Raw genomic sequence first — 20,969 nt, forward strand, 5'->3', positions numbered from 1 at the left:
AGGATGTAAAAATCAGTTTGGGTGGAGATGAAAAATGGAAAGGAGTCACTAGTGCCTTAAAGAGACAATGTTGGACAAAGTGAACAAACAGAAATTCTGTGTGCTCGTGATAAAGTAACGACAGTAATTATGGGTGACATCAATATGTATATAGTGGAAAAATCAGTAGTCCCTTAGATGAGGAGTTCATAAGTGCTTTCAAGATAGTTTTAGAGCAGCAGATTCTGGAATTGACAGGAAAGCAGTTTTATTCGACATAGTAATTTTTAATGTGACAGAATTAGTGACCTCAGCGTAAAGGCTCCTTAGGTAGTAATGATGACAACATGATTGAATTTTACATCCAGTTTTAAAGTGAGAAGATGGGGCCAAAGACTAATATTTTAAGTCTAAATAAGGACAATTGTTGGGCATGAAAGCTACGTTAGCTGATGTGAACAGCATACTGGGCTTGAGACAAATCAACAGGAATGCAGTGGCATACTTTTAAGGGATATTTCTGAATACTCAGAATAGGCATTTTCCTACAATACAGAAAAAATTAACTCCAGAAGGCACATCATCCTTTAAAGTTATAGAAAGGATCAAACTTGAGGAAAAGTATACAATTGCACAAAGATGAACAGCAGGTCAGATGATTGATCAGAACATAAAGAAGGGCAGAAAATGACTAAAATGTTAAATCAGGAGGATAAAATTAGAGTACGAGAAGATGATGGCAAGGAATGTGAAAATATGATTTGGAGATGCTGGGGTGTACAAAGTTTAAAAAGAAAAATCACAACACCAGGCTATAGTCCAACAGGTTTAACTGGAAGCACTAGCTTTCGGAGCGCTGCTCCTTCATCAGGTGGTTGTGGAGGACACAATTGTAAGACAGAATTTATAGCAAAAGTTTACGGTGTGATGTAACTGAAATTATACATTGAAAAATATCTTGATTGTTTAAGTCTCTCATCTGTTAGAATGACCATGATAGTTTCACTTCTTTCATATGTAAAATCACAAAACTTTTGTTTAAAAAAATAAACGAGTTACATTCTCGGGTTAACTGTAGGTATTGGTGTCAGCCCAGATAAGATGTTGAAGGTGTTAGCCCCCCTGTGTTCCCTGTCTGTGCCATAACGTTTAGACAGATTCTAATTACAGGGTGGGTTGATGAGGTTTTACATGGCTTCATGTACTGTTTTCAAAAACTGCAACACACGCACACGCACACCTAAGTCTGTGAGAGGGTGCGTGCATGTGGGGACTGGAGAGGGTCTGTGAGAGAGCATATATCCGTGTGGGTGTGAGAGAGTGTAAAGTGGTGGTTTAAGTCGGTGAGAGGCTGCATGTATGAGTGAGGAGTGAGTGTCTGTGTATAGGAGTGTCTGTGTAGTGGGGGGGGGGGGGGGGGGGGGGGGGGGTTGCCTGTCTGTATAGTGCAGTGGTGGTCACCTGTAGTGTGACATGAACCCAAGGTCCCGGTTGAGGCCCTCCCCATGGGTATCGAACTTAGCTATCAGCCTCTGCTTGGCCACTTTGCTGCTGCCTGTCCTGAAGTTTGCCTTGGAGGATGGTCACCCGAAGGTCAGAGGTTGAATGTCCTGGACCACTGAAGTGTTCTCCAACTGGGAGGGAATACGGTCTGTTGATTGTTGTGCGGTGCCCATTCATCCATTGCTATAGCATCTGCTCTGTTTCACCAAATGTACCATGCCTCAGGGCATCCTTGCCTGCAGCTTATGAGATACACAATGTTGGCGGAGTCACAGGAGTACCTGCGATGTACATGGTGCAATGCGTCCCCACACGAAATGGTGGTATCTATGTCCACACTGACATGTCTTACAGCACCTACCAAGACAGGGTTGTATGGAGTTGTCCAGAAAACCAGGCAGTTTGCTACAAACAATGATCTGTTTGATGTTTGGCAGTTAAAGGTGAGCAATGGAAGTGTGGGGAAGGTGTGGGCCAGGTGCTCATCCTCATTGATAATGTGTTGCAGGCTGTGGAGAACATGGCGTAGTTTTTCAGCTCCTGGGAAGTACTGGACAACGAAGGGTACCCTGTCTTTGCAGCACATGTCTGTCTCCTGAGGAGGTCATTACGGTTCCTTGCTGTGGCACGACTGCCAGTTCAGACTATGAGTTGAGCATCGTACCCAGTTTTTATGAGGGCATCCTGGAGTACTTCCAGGTGCCTGTCACGTTCCTCCTCATCGGAGCAGATCCGGCGTACACTTAGAGCTTGTCCATAGGGGATGGCTGCTTTAATAAGTTTTGGGTGGAAGCTAAAGAAGTGTAGCATTGTGAGGTTGCCTGTGGGTTTGTGGTAGAGTGTGGTGCTGAGGTGTCCATCCTTGATGGAAATGCATTTGTCCAAGAATGAGACAGATAGAGAGTAGTCCATGGTGAGTTTGATGGTGGAATGAAATGTGTTGATATCACTGAAGTTTTATCAGTGACTCCTCACCATGGGTCCAGAGGAAGAAAAATGTCATCAATGTACCTGGTGTATAATATTGGTTGGAGGTCCTGTGTAGAGAGGAAACCTTGTTTGAACCTTTGCATGAAGGTGTTGGCATATTGGGGTCCACATGTTCCCGGTTCAACTGGTCAGTGGGTGCCGAGTTTCTGTAAGGAATCCATAGTGTCTTGACAGAAGCTGGGGATCCCTTGTACAATGGGTTTCAAGATGCCTTCAACATAGCCAGAGAGATTCTCATACATGGTCCCATTGCCTGATACGATGGGATATCCTGGTGTGGAGGCTTTGTGTATCTTTGGAAGGCAGTAGGAGTCGCCTATGTGAGAAGTATGTGGGATGAGGGTGCATAGGGAACTCTGAAGGACTGGATTCAAAGTCCTGATCAATGTGTTTAGTTCACAGGTATGTTCTTTGGTTGGATCAGCCAGTAGTTGCCTGTAGTGTTCCTGGTTGTTCAGTTGTTGGTACACTTCCTTGCAGTAACATGTTCTATTCTGAAAGATGGCAGCTCCTCCTTTATCTGGAAAGGAGGAAATATATAAAAATGACAGGTTCATCAGCCGTACCCACAAATCACCTGTTCACAACGCAATGCCACCCATGCTCTCAAAACCAATTACAACATTGTCATCAAACCACCAGATAAAAGGAGGAGCCACTGTCATTCAGAATAGACCAGATTAAGGCAATGCGCCTACTTCAGGTATTAGGAGAAAAGTGAGGACTGCAGATGCTGGAGATCAGAGTCAAAAAGTGTGGTGATGGAAAAGCACAGCCGGTCAGTCAGCATCCTAGGAGCAGGAGAAGCAACATTGAGCAGATGCTCTTTCATCAGAACACATTCCAGATGAAGAGCTTATGCTTAAAAGGTCAACTTTCCTGCTCCTCAGATGCTACCTGACCGGTGTGATTTTCCAGCACCACACTTTTTGACTCACTCCAGACATTAGGTCTCGTAAACCTGCTCTGAACTGCTTCCAACACATTAACATGCAAGTAGGGTGACCAATACTGTACAGGGTACTCACCAAAGTCCTGTGTAACTGAAGCATAATCTCCCCACTCTTGCATTCAATTCCCCTCACAATAAAACATAACATTCTATTAACTTTCCTGATTACTTGCTGTACCTGTATACTAACCTCCTGCATTTCAGAGCTCTACAACCTCTTGTTTGCAAAATATGCTTCTTTTTTCATTCTTTGTGCCAAACTGGACAATTTCCAACTTTTCCTCACAGTACTTCATCTGTCAAATCTTTGCAAACTCACTGATCTTATTTACATTCCTTTGTATGCTCCTTATTTCCTCTTCACAACGCCCTTTCCTACCTATCTTTGCCTCATCAGTAAATTTAGCTACTTCATCTTCAACCCCTTCATCCAACTTATCCAGTTTAAATTGCAATTGATGCCCCAACACTGGTCCCTGTGGCCCATCTGCCAGAGTGAAAAAGAATAGCTTATTTCTACTCTCTTCTCCTGGTTAGTCAGCCAATCTTCTATCCAAGCCAGTATGTTACCCCATACACCTGATCTAATTTCCACAATAATCTTCAAAGTGGCACTTTATCAAATGCCTTCTGTAAATCTAAATATGGTACACCCATTGGTTTCCCTTTATCTGCAATACAAATTATTTCTTCAAAGAACTCAAATAAAATTAGTTAAGCATAATTTCAATTAGACTATTTTTTATTTGCACTGCCTGATTACTTTGAACAATCCAAGTGTCCTGTTATACTGTTTTTAAGGGGTAACCTTTTGCACAGTGTGGTGAGTATATGGAAGAAGCTGCCAGAAGAGATTGTGGAGGTGGATATAATTACAATATTTAAAAGGCATCTGGTTGAGTAAATGAATAGGAAGGGTTTAGATGGATATGGGCCAAAAGCAGGCAAAGGTTAAGAATAATCCAAAGAGATTCTACAAGTATACTAATAGCAAAACGGCAACTCAGGAAAGAATAGGGTCCCTTAAACCTCAACAAGGTTATTTTTGTAGAACCAGAGGAGATGGGAGAAATACTAACCAAATATTTTGCGTCATTATTTTCTGTGGAGAAAGATATGGAAGCTAGAGAACTCGGAAATAAATAGTGAGGTCTTAAAAACAGTCCACATGGCAGAGGACGTACTGGAGGTCTTAAAAAACATGAAAGCTAATAAATCTCAGGCACCTGCGAGTCTGACAGCGATGGTTAAGTTGTTGTATAGGATTCTGAAAGACAGGATTTACATGCATTTGAGGTTTACAAGATCTTGAGGGGCATAGATAAGGTGAATAGCCAAAGTCTTTTCCCTTTTTAGGACCGGGGGGGGGCTGAATGATTCACACATGTATTGGGACATAATTTTACACCACAGGTTTACAAGATCTTGAGGGGCATAGATAAGGTGAATAGCCAAAGTCTTTTCCCTTTTTAGGACCGGGGGGGGCTGAAAATTAGTAGGCATATCTTTAAGGTGAGAGGGAAAAGATTAAAATGGACCGGAGGGGCTACGTTCACATGCAAAAGGGTGGTTCGTACATGGAATGAACTGCCAGAAGAATGGTAGATGCAAGTACAGTTACAACATTTAAAAAGACATTCAGACATGAATAGGAAAAGGTTTAGAGGGATATAGGCCAAATGACACTCATTTTAGTTTGGGAAAATTGATCAGCATGGATGATTGGATTGAATGGTCTGTTTGTGCTGTATAACTCGATACTAACAGCTTCCAACATTTTCCCTATGTTAGATGTTAAACTAACTAGCCTGTAGTTGCCTGCTTTCTGCTTACCTCACTTTGAAAAACGGACTTATATTAACTGCGTTTCGATTGAAATGAATTCACTCTGAATCTCATGAGCTTTGGAAAATTAAAACTAATGGAATTAACTATCTTAATTGTTACTACTTTTAAAATCTCTCATGACGTGAAGACTTGTTTACCCACACAGTTCCAACAATTTATTCCCTGATAATTGTGATTATCTGGAGTTCTTCCTTCCCTAAGAAGTTTGGATTTACAGCTACTTCCAAAGTGCCACTTGTATCTCCTCTAGTGAAGGAAATATCTGTTTAATTCATCTGTTGTTTCTTTATCCTTCATTATTAATTCCCTGACTCATGTGCCTCAGATTAGCTGGTACAGACCATCCAGATTGACAAGTTACTTGGTCATTAAACTCAGGTTTCCTTAAGTGTCACAGGCACAGTAGATTAGTACATGGGCACTCCACTCTCACACAGGCCCTTATCTTTGACCCTTTGTTTATTCTTGTGGACGAGGCCAAAAGTCACATGACACCAGGTTATAGTCTAACATGTTACTTTGAAATCACAAGCTTTCGTAGTGCTACACCATCAGGTGACGTGAAGGAAAGTACACAGGCACAATTTATAGGCAGAGAAATCAAAAGATCAGACAAATGGTGTGAGTGGAGTGTTGACAAGTTGAACAAGTTTCCGCAGGTGATTAGAAGTGTCAGATGGTGTGAGTGAAGTGTCACTAGCTGAATAGCAAGTGAAGGGATGACCTATGATCTGATTGAGATAGAGAGATAATTACAAGAAATAAAAATTAAAAAATAGTACTGAAGACAAACCAAATGGCTAGAATAACCAGATAGGCACAACGGTCACATGCTGAGGGTCTAACCAAAGTAACAAGTAATCCAAAACTGTACAAACTAATTAAAGTAAATAGTGAGATTTTAAAGTTACCAAGATGATGGTGTCAAAACAGTAAGGGAAGATTTTACAAATTCACATCAGTACGGTGAGGTTACATGTAGCACAACATGAACCCAAGATCACGGTTGATGCGGTCTTCATGGTTACAGAACTTGGCTACCAGTTTCTCCTTAGATATTGTGTTGTTGTGTATCACAAAGGTCACCTTGGAGGATGCTTACCTGAACATTGGAGGCGGAGTGTCCTTGATCACTGAAGTGTTGCCCAACTGGGAGGAACATTCCTGTCTGGCAATTGTTGTGGTGTCCGTCCATCTGTTGTCATAGCATCTACACAGTCTTGCCAATATAACATGGGTATAGTGGTGAGCATAGCTGCCTTCCAAGCAGTTGACCTGGGTTCGATTCCCAGCCATCGCAGTGTTGTGGTTTCTAAACTCTCTTTTAAAAGCTGTATTCCTGATAAAGGGCTTTTGCCCAAAACATCGATTTTCCTGCTCCTCGGATGCTGCCTGAACTGCTGTGCTTTTCCAGCACCACTCTCCTCCAGAATCTGGTTTCCAGCATCTGCAGTCATTGTTTTTACCTCACCAATATAACATGTCTTGGGGCATCCTTGCCTGCAGTGTATGAGGTAGGCAACATTGACTGAGTCACAAGTATCTGGCATGTACATGTTGGGTGGTGTTCCCATGTGCAATGGTAGCATCCATCAGTGATCTGGCAAGTCTTGCAGAGGTTGCCTGGTGTTGTGGTCAATGTTATCCTGACGGATGGGTAATTTGCTGCAAATGATGGCCGTTCTTGTGAGTTTGGCACTGCAATGGCTGATCAAGAAGTTTGGTTGTAAATTCTCAACCATGCAGGATCACCTATACCAACACCCCACCCTTCTCTGCCTTTCTCCCCCTTACCACACCCATTCCCCCATGCAATTCTCCTTCCTGCACCCTTTACACATGAACCCACACATATTTCCGTCCCTCTTAATTTCTTCTCTCCCCAGCTCACATTCATCTTTCTATCCCTCCTTGTTTGCCCTGTCTACCCCTCCTGTCCCCTTTTCATCCCAACACCCATTTCCTGTATTCCTCCTCCCCTTTGTCTCCCCATCCCCTTCCAACCCTAGTCTCCTGACTCCCTCTCCAGCCTCTTCTCTCCTCCCTTCTCTCTCCCACTTTTCCCAATCCTCATCTCTTCCTCACCCCCACCTTGCAATTCAAGAGTCATAGAGTTATACAAGGTTAAGACCAAAAGCATTCAGTCCTGGCAAGCTGCACAAGTACCAGTAAGACCCAGGAGACAGTGCCCCGACTGTGATAACCCATGACTGTTTCAGACATATGTGGGCACCATAGGGCTCCCTGATTTCATCCGTTCCTCGCCTTTCCTGTTAGGACACTGACCCTGATGATGCTTTGCATGTTATTGATAATTCAATGGAATTTGTTTGGTGGATAAAGGAAAAAAAATCGTTCAGTTTCGTGTGAAACTTCAAGCTGAAACACTTACCTGGTGGCTTGACCATGTGACAGACTCCCAGCACCGAGATTGCCCTGGCGACAGGCCCCGCCTCCCGGTTTCCTAGGCGACAGGTCCGTGCTGCCGGAGCCCTTCGCACGGGACGTTGCCCTTTCCGACTGGGCTCGCGGATAGCGCAGGCGCCCTTTTCATGAATCAAACTGACCCTTTTTTAAATTAAAAGTGCCTTGTGACGAGCCAATCATTGGTCACTTTGCTGCTGCATGCGAGGTGGCCAATCAGCTAGCTCGTTGTTGATGTCAAGCAGAGTTTGAAGGGAAGTTGGTGTGTGTTTGTTTGTTTGTCGGGAAAAAAAACAAAGCGACGGAGAGACGGAGCCCGAGAGATCGCGGTTAGCCGCTGCTGGTGACCAGAATACCAGGCGGCAAGGGCAGCGGGGAAGGAGCGGCGAGGGCTCCGGAGAAGCAGCGACTGAGAGGAGGCGGAGGGAACGGGATCACGACAGGGAGGAGGACTCCCGGAGCCGCCGGCAGCGAGAGGCCGAGGCGCGAAGGCGGAGCGACCGGTACGCCGTCACCCAGAACCGACGAGAGCGGCTGTGCGAGTGCCGAGATTCTCCGCCCGAGAGCGGATCCGAGGAAGAGGCCGCTTCGGCTTCGAGTCGGACCGAGGCCCCGAGGGATGCGAGCCGGAGTTCTGGGCTCGGGATGAGCCCCGCGGCGGGGAGGCGGCGCTGTCGCTGAGCCCAGGTGAGCGGAGCCGGGAAGCGGACATTCCGCCACATCGGCGCTTAGCCCCCGGTGTGAGGTGACCGTTCCTGCCTCTCTGTTCAGGCTGTCGTGATGAGGGCTGCTGGGCCCATTTGGTGGAGGTAGTGATTGCTGCTGCCGTCGCTGGTAAAGAGTGACCAGTGCCATAGTTGGGGTGTCCCTGATGATTGTGACAGTTGAGTATTTGGGGCCAGCAAACGGAGATTTTCCCAGTGCGAAGACTGAGCTGATGCTAGATAGTCACTGATATCCCTTGAGTGTTGGGCTGCTGATATCAACATTGAGGGTAACTGACTGGTGACAATAATTGGTGAGATCACCAGTGATGGGCACTTCCACAGGTTAGTGATATCACCAGGGAGGGTGACCTTGAGCTGTGAAGGCCAGGTCATAAGAGGGAGATTGTCAACGGGATCAAGGGTTATGGGAAAAAGTGGGAGAATGGGGTTGAGAAACTTATCAGCCATGATTGAATGGCAGAGCAGAGTCAATGGGCTGAATGGCCTAATTTCCGCTCCTATGTCTTTATGATCTTACAGCCAGTTGGTAATGTCAATGTAGCAATATACATGACTTATAACTACTGCAGGTCAGTACTGTGTTAACTGAAATTTTTGCTAAGAAGATGTATAGTAAGATTTAAGCATCAGCACCTGCTGAATAACTGTAATATCAATGCCATATTACAATCAGTAGATATTAATATTTATCATCACTGTATACCACTGATATTACAGTGCTGTTGGCACTGCAACCATGACCCTAAATAGTGCTTCTGACATCTCAAATTAGGCCTAAAGGTAATTGGTTACAGTTGGTGTGAAAATGAGGCTGAACATTGGGATCACACAACACGTTGTCGTTACAGGTTTCTGCAGGTTGAGTTGAGGAACTGCAAATGTTAAAAAAAAACCATAATGAAAATTATGTACAAGCCTCCAAACAGTAGTCAGAATTTGGGGTGCAAGATACACCAGAAGCTAGAAAAGGCATATAAGAAAGGTAAGGTGACAGTTATCATCAGGGATTTCAATATGCAGGTGAACTGAGAAAATCAAGTTGGTAGTGGATCGCAAGAAAAGGAATTTGTGGAATGTCTGAGATGGCTTTTTGGAACAAGGTGACTCAGTGGTTAGCACTGCTGCATCACAGCACCAGGGACCTGGGTTCAATTCCAGCCTCTGGTTTGCACATTCTCCCCTTGTCTGGGTGGGTTTCCTCCGGGTGCTCCGGTTTCCTCCTACAATCCAAAGATGTGCACATTAGGTAAATTGGCCATGCTAAATTGCCCATAATGTTCAGGGATGTGTAAGTTAGGTGCATTAATCAAGGATAACATGTAGGGTAAGGGAATGGGTCTGAATGGGTTACTATACAGAGGATTGGTGTGGATTTGTTGGGCTGAAGGCCCTGTTTCCACACTGTAGAGATTCTATGGACCAACAGTTTGTGGTGGGGTCCACGGCAATTCTAGATTTAGTGTTGTGCAATGAGGGAGCTTAAGGTGAAGGAACCCTTAGGACCCATAATATGATAGAGTTTACTCTGCAGTTTGGTGGTGGGAAGGTGGAATCAGATGTAACAATATTGCAGTTGAATAAAAGCAATTACAGAGGCATGAGGGAGGAGCTGACCAGGAGAGGAGTTGGCAAGAAAGACAGTGGAACATGCAAAGACAGGAGTTCCTTTGGGAGACATGGTAAAAATATATCCTAGGAGGCAGCGTACTAAAGGGAAGATGAGGCAACCATGGCTGATCGGGGAAGTCAGGGACAGCATAAAAGCAAAAGAGAACGCATATAATGCGGTGAAGGGCAGTGGGAATTAGCTTGACCTTGGTTGTTGGTAAGATTTCGGAATCCAATGTGAAGAATTAGATTTTTGACTACTTGGAAGTGCATGGTAAAATAGGGCAATGTCAGCATAGTTTCATCAAGGGGAGGTCATGCCTGACAAATCTGTTAGAATTCTTTGTGGTGGTAACGAGCAGGTTAAACTGAGTGCCAATGGATGTTATCTACCTGGGCTTCTGGAAGACTTTGACAAGTTGCTGCACAGGAGGCTGCTGAGTAAGATAAGGGCCCATGGTGTTAGTGGCGAGCTGCTAATATGGATGGAAGATTGTCTGTCTTGCAGAAAGCAGAGAATTGTGGAAAGAAGGTCCTTCTCAGGATGGCAGCCGGTGACTAGTGGTGTTCTGCAGGAGTCAATGTTGGGACCACACCTTTTCACTTCACTTTATACGTTAATGATGTAGATGAAGGAACTAAGGGTATTCTGGCTAAGTTTGCAGATGTTACAAAGATAGGTGGAGGGATGTGTAGTATTGAGGAGGCCCGGAGGCTGCAGAAGGATTTAGACGTTAGGAGAATGGACAAAGTGGCAGCTGGAATACAATGTGGGAAAGTGTGAGGTCATACACTTTGGTAGGAAGAAGAGGCATGGACTATTTTCTACTAGGGGAGAAAATTCAGAAATCTGAACTACAAATGACTTGGGAGAATCCTGGACTAGGACTTCTAAGGTTGAGTCAGTAGTCAGGAAGGCAAATACAATGTTGGCATTTATTTTGAGAGCACTTGAATATAAAATCAGAGATAGAATTCTGAGGCTTTATAAAGCTCTGGTTAGACTGCATTTTGAGTATTGTGAACTGTTTGGGCTCCATACCTCAGGAAAGATGTATTGGCTCTGGAGGCAGTCCAGCGGAGTTTCACAAGAATGATCCCTGGAATCAAAGGCTTAACATATTGAGGACTCTGGGTTCATGCTTGGAGTTTAGAAGGATGAGAGAGGAATCTAATTGAAACTTAAAGAATACTGGACAGAGTGGACATTGGGAAGGTGTTTCCATTGGCAGGAGAGACTAGGATGGGAGGGAACATTCTTCGAGGAAAAGGAAAACCCTTTAGAACGGAGCTAAGGAGAAACTTCTTCAGCTAGAGAATGGTGAATCTATGGAATTCATTGCCACAGAAGGCTGTGGAAACCAGGTAATTGAGTATATTTAAGACCGAGATGGGCTCTTGATTGTTAAGAGGATCAAAGGTTACGGGGAGAATGGCGCAGCTGAGACTGAATGGTGGAGCTGATTTGATGGGCCAAATGGCCTAATTTCTGCTATGTGTCTTATGATCTTATGGGTCTATATAAAATACATAATGTATTTTCTACTGGTCTGCTTTGGCATCATTTTATGCATGTTAGTTGTCATATTCCAGAGGGAGAACCATCTTAAATTGGATTAATTCTAACGTACCTGCTAAACTCTGCCCAAATAATATTTAATCTTTGAATATTTGTCTATCTACATACATTGCGCTGGGAGAATAATTTGTGCAACTAGAGGTAGGCTACTCTTGCTTTCTTCAGAGTTTGACATCCAACCTATCTATCTACAATACCATATAAAAGCAATGAGTTTTCTTGAGTATGTTCAATCAGTCTATGTACTTGTTAAAATCAGCATGACTGCCTCCTTTTTTAACTCAAAAACCCTCGGCTATCATACTCTTTGGTTATGTAAATATTAATGTTGCATTAACTTTGTTGTTAAAATGTCCTTTTTTGACTATTGATGAAAACTGCTCAAAAATAAAAATTATTTCACCAACATTTATCCATGGAATTTTATTTTGTATTATTTTGAGAGATTGGTTTGACTGGGTGTATATTTACGAGGGTTTAGAGGAATGGGGATTTATTGAAATATAAAATTCTAGCAGGGCTAGACAGGCTGGGTATTTCCCCAGGCTGGGGAATCTAGAACCAAAGTGTCCCTTTCCTGAAGTGTGATGTGCGGAATTGTCCACAAACTGAAGCCTAATGAGTGATTTGCAAAGCTCTATCAGACTCTGTTTGTATCTACACCTTATAATAAGTACAAACAGCCCATGTGCATTTTTAACCATGTTTATTAATTTAGATGTTTTACAGCATAGGGAGAGGTCCTTCGATCCATCGTGACTGTGCCAGTCATCACACATCCAACTAGTCTAATTCCATTTTGCAACACTTGGCTCGTGGCCTAGCATGCTATAGTCTTTCAAGTGTTCCTGAAGAAGGGCTTATGCCCGAAACGTCGATTCTCCTGTTCCTTGGATGCTGCCTGACCTGCTGCGCTTTTCCAGCAACACATTTCCAGCCATAGTCTTTCAAGTGTTTCTTTAAATGTGTGTTAATTGTTTTGAGGGTTCCCACTTCTAAGACCCTTTTAGATGGCGAGTTCCGATACCCATCACTCTCCAATATCTATATATTCCTTAGCCATGAGTATCTGCACTTGTCCTTAAACATTTGCTAAATAATCCCATTTGCAAGGACCTGGCCTGTAACCTTGTAGATATTTTAATCTGTTCAGATGTATTATGACACACCTGTGGAATAGTGGGACGTAGCAGTCCTTTTGGCCCCAGAGGTAGGGACACAACCACTGCACCACAAGTGTTTACCATGTGCTGCACCTTTTAAGGATTTGGAAGTATTGACAATAAGGCTTTTCTGCCCATCTGCACTTTTCTACATTTGCCATATATATATATATATATATATATATATGCGCTGTCTTTTTAATTTAGTTCTCCCAGGTGTATCTCTAAACCTTCTCTTTGTTCAACTCCATCTGCTTCTTCCCATTGAATACAATTGTATTGTACTTTGCATGTTTTTCTGAAGCCTATCATATCACATATACAATTTTGCCAAACTTTGCATTTATTGCTGTCTAAGTCTCTGGCATTTATATTTTAAAAAATGAGAAAATAATGGATCTAAAACTGATAAGATCATTGCTTGCCACATTCCAGTCTGAAAAATCAGCCTAGCACTACTTCCTGTTGCTAGAACAAGTTTGTATCCATACTACCCCGTTCCCTTTAAATGCCATGGATTTTCATCTTAACAAATATCCTGTGGGATAGCTAGTGTTGAGTGCTGTCTAAAAGTTGATACATAGAACATCTATTGAACTATCATGATCAACTGTCCTTGTCTCAAGAAATACTTAAATCACATCTGTCATGACTTTATGATGCTGCCATAAGAGTTGTTTTCAGCAGCCTTCTCAATTTATCCAGTTACACTCTCAAAATGTGTAGAAGCACACTTGCAGAACTCCCTGTTCCCACATGCTATTTAAAATATACTATTTAGTTTCTATTCTGTCTCCTCAATCTTTCTTAAAAAAAAAATCAAAGAATTGTGCCAAACTTCTGTAGTATTTTCATTTGTCAGTGTACTGTCCATTTCATCTATGTATCCCAATCACTTATGATGACTGCGTTTGTTACTTCAACTTCACTATCCCAATGAACTGGCTGTGTTTGTGTTTTACTCTCCTGTAAATTTGAGGTCATCGAAAAGTTTGCCCCTGTCCTAATACATACCCTCCATTCATCTTTCAGTGCTTGTTCAATGACTTAGTGTTTAAGTAATACCTTAATTTGAAAATGATCAATCATTGTTTTCAAATTCATCCCTAAATCTATAATCTGCAGTTCCACAGCTCTTTGATATCTCTGTAGTTTGCTGAATCTAGCCTTTTAAGTATCCTTGATTTCAATAACTTTAGCATTGATTGTTGTGTTTTCAGCTGTCAAGACTCTTAGATGCAGAATAAGTTCCTAAGTCTTATTGCCGCCCTTTGATCCTTTAAGGCATTCTTTAAAACCTACCTCTGACAAGGGTCTACTCAAGTATCCCTTTGTATACCTGTATACACCATTATGCAACTGTGCAAGGTACTGGCGAGACATCTGGACAACTGTGAGCAGTTTTGGTCCCTTTTATTTAAGGAAAGATATTACTTCATTGGAGGCATTTCAGAAATCGTTCATTAGGATGATTCCTGGTTTGGGGGAATATCTTGCGAGCAAAGGTTAAACAGGTTGGGACTTCTACTCAATGGAATTTAAAACAGAAGATGTGATCTCATTGAAACTTGGATTCTTAAAGAGCTTGACAGGGTAAATGATGAAGGTCATTTCACTTCATGTGAGAGTCAAGGACCAGAGGGGACAATCTCATAATTAAAGGGTGCCAATTGAAGACTGAGATGAGGAGGAATGTCTTCATTCATAGTCTTATTACAGAGAGCTGAGATAACGCAGAGTTCTTGTGTATATTGCAATGCTGAGACATATTTGATCAGTAGGAGAATCTAGAATTATGGGGGAAAACGGTAGGAAAGTGGATATGAGGTTCAGCCTTGATCCATTGAATGATGGAGCAGCCTCAAGCTGAGTCACCTACTCCTGTTCCTACTTATGGGCTTATGTGGCAAATTCACTTCTGTGAAGTGCTTAGATATATTTTTATTATGCTTAAAATGCTATATAACACAAGCTGTTGTCCCTAAATTTGCCAGAATATGGTTTTAATATTTAAACTAATTCTATACTCTAATCTGATAGTCTAGAATTTTCTGACAGTATTTTGAGTTCAGTTATGAAGAAGGAGAGTTGTCAGTTACAAAAAAGTGCCTTTGATATGTTACTGCTGGGTTAGCCTAGATTACTTAAAGTTGGTATGGAGTATCAAAATGATAAAACTTCCTTGGAATGCTTTTGGGGAAATTTGTTAAATCACTTTTGCCAGTGGTCTCCTGTGCTAATATCAGTTTCTATGATATTCTTTCGGGTCTTCGCCCTTCCGCTGCCCCTTGACCTTGTTTTGAGCTGTTGCTCCTACACGGTTTAAGTTTTCTTGGATTAAAATTGTGGAAGGTTCCTTAGGACTGCTATAGTTGGGTTTGCTGCATTGGCACAGGAGTCAATGGTATCCATGAAAGGTTGCAGAGGGTATCAGACCACCGCAGACAAGTCAACACTCGAGTTAATTGTGAGCCGTGCGATTTATGAGCCTTGCCTGTGGTCTTCCACTGGGGCTTTGAAATCTCATTGCTTTGTTTTCTTTTTAAAATTTTCCCACAAAGAGTTTGAGGCTTTTCATAAAGTTTATAAGATCGGTGGCTTCAGTTATTACACAGCAGACAGTAGTATTTATGGCTGATTGTGATGCTCTGACCATGAAAACATAAGATATGGGAGCACAATTGGGCCATTGTTTTTACCACCTTGATGGGCTCAATGACTGCAGATGCTGGAAACCAGATTCTGGATTAGTGGTGCTGGAAGAGCACAGCAGTTCAGGCAGCATCCGAGGAGCAGTAAAATTGACGTTTCGGGCAAAAGCCCTTCATCAGTCGATTTTACTGCTCCTCGGATGCCTGAACTGCTGTGCTCTTCCAACACCACTAATCCAGACATTGAGCCCATCAAGTCTGGTCCATTACCTGATCATGGTTAATATGTTTTACAACCCCATTCTCCTATCTTCTCCCCATAACCCTTCATCCCCTTACTAATCACAAACTTTTCTATCTCTCTCTTAAATACTCAATGACTTGGCATCCACAGCTGTCTGTGGCAATGAATTCCACAGATTCAACACCCTCTGGCTGAAGAAATTCCTCTTTCTCATCTCCATTCTGAAGGGTCATCCAGAGCTATAAGGGACAAGTCTGAGTGATCAGATTTGCTGGGTTCTAAACATTGTAACACATCAGACAGCTTTTATTCACATTCTCTGAATTGCCAGCAGTCTGCAGTGGAAGGTTAGTGAAAGATTTGTAAAAACTAAAAGTCATGCATTTTCTAGACTATTTTAAGTTGCAAATACCATCTATTTAATAAACTGAGACCCAACCTTTATAGGATAAGCTTTTTGTGCAATTATTTGCATTTTGCATTTTTTTTTCTTGCTGCACAATTTTCTGTTTTTCTAGTTCACTGTAATTTCTACTGGATGACTGAACCCAGAGATTGACCTTGTCTTTCTTCTAGGAAACAGTAAATCAGTGAGTGCTATGCCATTGATATTTGGAAGAGATTGCATATAGTTGAGTTTCCTTTTTTGATTCTACAAGGCTTTTATCTTTATTGATCTTTGTTGGAAAAAATGCAAGTTGTGATTTTTATATTAATTATCTTGATTTTAAAGGGTATTAATCTATGAGAATTTTTAGGTATTACTGCACAGGAATGATGAGATATCCAAGACAATTTTTGGTAATGATTTGTTTAAGTTTTACTGTGGTTCTATTTAATCAGTAAGCTATTTAGCTGTATTTTGAAATACTTAGAAATAATTATTTTCTTTCCCTGCACAGAAGGTAAAGACATAACTGCTCTCACAGTGTCACGTAGAAGAATGAAAGATGACTTGAAATATTCTGTCTTGCCACAAAAATGGAAATTCGATGTGGCGGCTTACTTTTTAGTTCCAAGTTTGACTCTGGAAACATTGCTCAAGTTGAAAAAGTGGAGCGACCTGAAGGAGAAGTGGACTCAACTCCCAGCGGTGGTAGTACAGGCACAGGAAATCTAGGAAATGTGTTAATTACTCCAGATTGCGAATTTAATGTATGGACCAAACCAGACTGTGCCGATACGGAATTCGAGAATGGTAATAGGTAATTTAATGAGTTTTTTAAATGTATTTGGAATAATTAGGAATTTTGTTGCTAGGTTAAATTTGCGTAAAACAGTTGTCATTTATGGTGTCATTGCTTTTACATGAAACTTTGGAAACTTGATTTCATTACAGGTGGAGCTATGGAAAAAATGCAGTATAACAAGATGCATCTGATGATAATAGGCATTACAGGAGGGAATCACCTTGTGGCACATTGGTTTGTATTGACAGGAAAAGGGAAGAGAATTTCAGTATATTTTAATCGCTAACCCCAAGTATAATCAGTTTTCACGAACATTCATTTAGTCAGTGGATTAGATTGTAAATAGTTCAAGTAGATTACTTATCATTTTACTTCATTGGACACAAAGTAAAGACCAATTATAGTACTATTTACAAATTAAAATTTACTTTACAAAAGCTTCATCAAATTTTTTAAGCTTCTTACTACATGCCCATCATTTTCCAAGTTTTAAAAATTAATTGCTTAGGAATTGTTAGTGCCAGGTTTTTCTATACTCCAATAAATGGTTAGTTTATCAGAGTGTGTTTCAAAGTCACATGAGAGCAGTGCACACTATTTGTGATTTTTTTTATCGTTGTGGTCTTCACTTTATAAATCCATTCAACCGCCATGCATGACTTTGTCTTCCTTTCAAGTAGAAATGTCCTCAATTTTAAAATGACTTTTGAGATTCACTCTTTATGAGGGTGGCATGGTGGCTCAATGGTCAGCATTGCTGCCTCATGGTGCCAGGGACCCGGGTTCGATTCTAGCCTCAGGCAACTGTCTGTATGGAGTTGACACATTCTCCCTCTGCCTGCATGGGTTTGTCCACAGTCCAAAGATGTGCAGGTCAGCTGGATTGGCCATGCAAAATTGCCCAGTGTCCAGAGGTATGCAGGCTAGGTGAATTAGCTTCAGAAATGCAGGATTACAGGAATAGCATGGGACTGGATGGAATGCTCTTCAGAGGGTCAGGATGGACCACACCGAAATACCTGCTTCCCCTCTATAGGGATCCTGTGATGATTTTATGAGTTGCAAAAGGAAGTGAATCCATGATCTCTGATCTTGATGATGTCAAAGTCAAATAAGGTCAAATCTTTTGAGGGGTTGTATGGCAGGAATTCTGGTCTCCCTGCCAAGATCCATAATAAACCCTAATATGTCTGTGACTATTTGAGTAAAGCGTAGATGAACAACATAACAAAAAATGATCAACCATCTACACAATCTACACAAATCGACTTGGAGGTACTTGGAGATTTTCTTTGTAGATTTAGGGCCTATTTGACTCCTATGCATTACCAGGCACTGATTCCCTTACTGAGCTTTACTTCTGATCAAGGCCTGTGAAGCCATTTGTTCTGTCCATTTTCTGGATAAAAAGGAGCCCCAGGTCCTCCTCAAGATTTGAGTAGAAAACATTAGAAATGTAGAAAATAGGAACAGGAGTAGGCAATTTGGCCCATCGAGCCTGCTCCACCGTTCTGTATGATCATGGCTGACCATTGCCATTCAGTACCCCTGTTCTTACTTTTCTGCATACACTTTGATCCCTTTAGCTCTAAGAACTATCTCTTCTTTTCATTTGATGAGACCCAGGAATTATAACAAAAGCTAGTAATGTTTGTTGGAAGTATTATGTTACTGCCAAGTAGTTATCTTGAACAACAGACTGAATATGTATGCTCTTCAGTCTTAGGATTGGTTTAAACAATGAATAAGCAATATAATTGTAGATTTACATTTGCTTAGCTGTCTTGATGCTTAAAATAGTAAATATTAATTTGCTTTCACTGAACATAGATTTCAAACGAAAGTATACTTGCTATAGTCTCAATTTCATCTAGCTTCTTGTGGTAAATGTTTATAAAATCTATTGTTATTGGTAATGTTATATTCATCTATCTTACATTGGACTTATCTTTACAGTGGGCAAATCAAAACTTGCATTGAAAGCTATGTTATTTTTCAATGGCATGGTTACTAGACCACATGAACATCTAAACCAAACTCTTTTCATATCAATAGTTGAGATTCTCCTTTGATTTTGGAAGATTTTCACTGATCAAAAGTATGCTGAGATAGTGATGGTTGCAGAATGTTGTACCATCTAGTACTATCTTCCTTACAACACTAAAGGTCTCTTGCTTATTCGTAATATTTATTTGAGCTCAATTCAAAGCCTAGTTTAATTTGAGTGAGTACAATTAAATCTTTTCAAAGCTATCGGTATTGCCCCGCCTATGCTGGTAACACTGGTACTAGGGCGGGACAGTGGATCAGTGGTTAGCATTCTGGTTTGATTCCAGCCTTGGAAAACTGTCTGTGTGGAGTTTGCACATTCTCCCTATATCTGCGTGTGTTTCCTTTGGGTGCTCCGGTTTCCTCCCACAGACCAAAGATGTTTGGGTTAGGTGAATTGTCCATACTAAATTGCCCACAGTGTTCAGGGATGTGTAGGTAAGGTGCATTAATCAGGGTAAATGTAGAATAATAGGGTCGGGGAATGGGCCTGGGTGACATACTCTTTGGAGGGTCAGTGTGGACTTATTGGGCCAAATGGCCTGTTTCCACAATGTAGGATTCTATGATTCTTCATTAATGTAGCTGCTAACTTGTCTGCTAGGTGACTGTGGGACTTGAGAGGGAGTTGAAACTTGTAGAGTTTAGACACTTGTTTAAAATGGTAGGTGATCTTGCACCTAATAATATTTGATCAACCTTAGTGGGTTGTTATTTGTTTTATGATCAATGAGTTTGTAGGAAAATAACTTTTCAGTTACATTGGGGGAAAAATCTGTTGACCTTTTATGCAATGCAGTAAATAGGTGAGGAATTTAAATGTGAAAGGTATGAGGCATAAGGCTTGTTTCATAATTTTCAATGCTTCATTGTTATTTTTGCTTTTCAATTCTAACGTCTTGAGAATCATTTTGGCTATTTAGATAGACTAAAAGAGTTGGAACTTGAAACAATGGAGAACGTAGGTTTACTCAACATATAAATAGGGAAAAAAAAGAATAAATACCAGTTGACAATTTTCTTCAGTTACATAGTTTTGGATGCACCAAGGGTGTCACTGTTAAATTGAATAAGCCAGATAGAACATAGAACATAGAACATAGAACAATACAGCGCAGTACAGGCCCTTGGGCCCTCGATGTTGCGCCGATCCAAGCCCACCTAAACTACACTAACCCACTATCCTCCATATACCTATCCAATGCCCTCTTAAATGCCCATAAAGAGGGAGAGTCCACCACTGTTACTGGCAGGGCATTCCATGAACTAACGACTCGCTGAGTGAAGAACCTACCCCGAACATCAGTCCTATATCTACCCCCCCTTAATTTAAAGCTATGCCCCCTTGTAATACCGACTCAATACGCGGGAAAAGGTTCATACTGGCGACCCTATCTAACCCCCTAATCATCTTGTACACCTGTATTATAGTGAACAGCAGTCCCTGTGTGTATTATAGTGAACAGCAGTCCCTGTGTGAATTATAGTGAACAGCAGTCCCTGTGTGAATTATAGTGAACAGCAGTCCCTGTGTGAATTATAGTGAACAGCAGTCCCTGTGTGAATTATAGTGAACAGCAGTCCCTGTGTGAATTATAGTGAACAGCAGTCCCTGTGTGAATTATAGTGAACAGCAGTCCCTGTGTGAATTATAGTGAACAGCAGTCCCTGTGTGAATTATAGTGAACAGCAGTCCCTGTGTGAATTATAGTGAACAGCAGTCCCTGTGTGTATTATAGAGAACAGCAGTCCCTGTGGATATTATAGTGAACAGCAGTCCCTGTGTGTATTATAGTGAACAGCAGTCCCTGTGTATATTATAGTGAACAGCAGTCCCTGTGTATATTATAGTGAACAGCAGTCCCTGTGTATATTATAGACAACAGCAGTCCCTGTGTGTATTATAGTGAACAGCAGTCCCTGTGTATATTATAGACAACAGCAGTCCCTGTGTGTATTATAGTGAACAGCAGTCCCTGTGTATATTATAGACAACAGCAGTCCCTGTGTGTATTATAGTGAACAGCAGTCCCTGTGTATATTATAGACAACAGCAGTCCC

At 41.6% G+C, this 20,969-nt stretch overlaps 1 protein-coding gene across 8 annotated transcripts in view; it reads left to right on the forward strand.

Moving 5' to 3' along the window:
- Nucleotides 1–7,917: 7,917 nt before the first annotated feature.
- The window catches only part of agbl5 (AGBL carboxypeptidase 5), a 131,745-nt gene continuing 118,693 nt past the window's right edge, over nucleotides 7,918–20,969 (forward strand). For 2 of the 8 annotated variants that reach the window (XM_043676214.1, XM_043676235.1), the window contains exons 1-2: nucleotides 7,922–8,383; nucleotides 16,572–16,874. In XM_043676214.1, coding sequence (XP_043532149.1) covers nucleotides 16,651–16,874 — 224 coding nt within the window. In that variant the 5' untranslated portion in view covers nucleotides 7,922–8,383; nucleotides 16,572–16,650. Of the gene's footprint in view, nucleotides 8,384–15,819; nucleotides 16,017–16,571; nucleotides 16,875–17,008; nucleotides 17,094–20,969 lie in introns of those variants that run through there. The other 6 variants (XM_043676225.1, XM_043676261.1, XM_043676271.1 and 3 more) reach the window with 6 other exon arrangements.

The sequence above is a fragment of the Chiloscyllium plagiosum genome, chromosome 3 (assembly GCF_004010195.1).
Source record: "Chiloscyllium plagiosum isolate BGI_BamShark_2017 chromosome 3, ASM401019v2, whole genome shotgun sequence".
Taxonomy (NCBI): Eukaryota; Metazoa; Chordata; class Chondrichthyes; order Orectolobiformes; family Hemiscylliidae; genus Chiloscyllium; species Chiloscyllium plagiosum.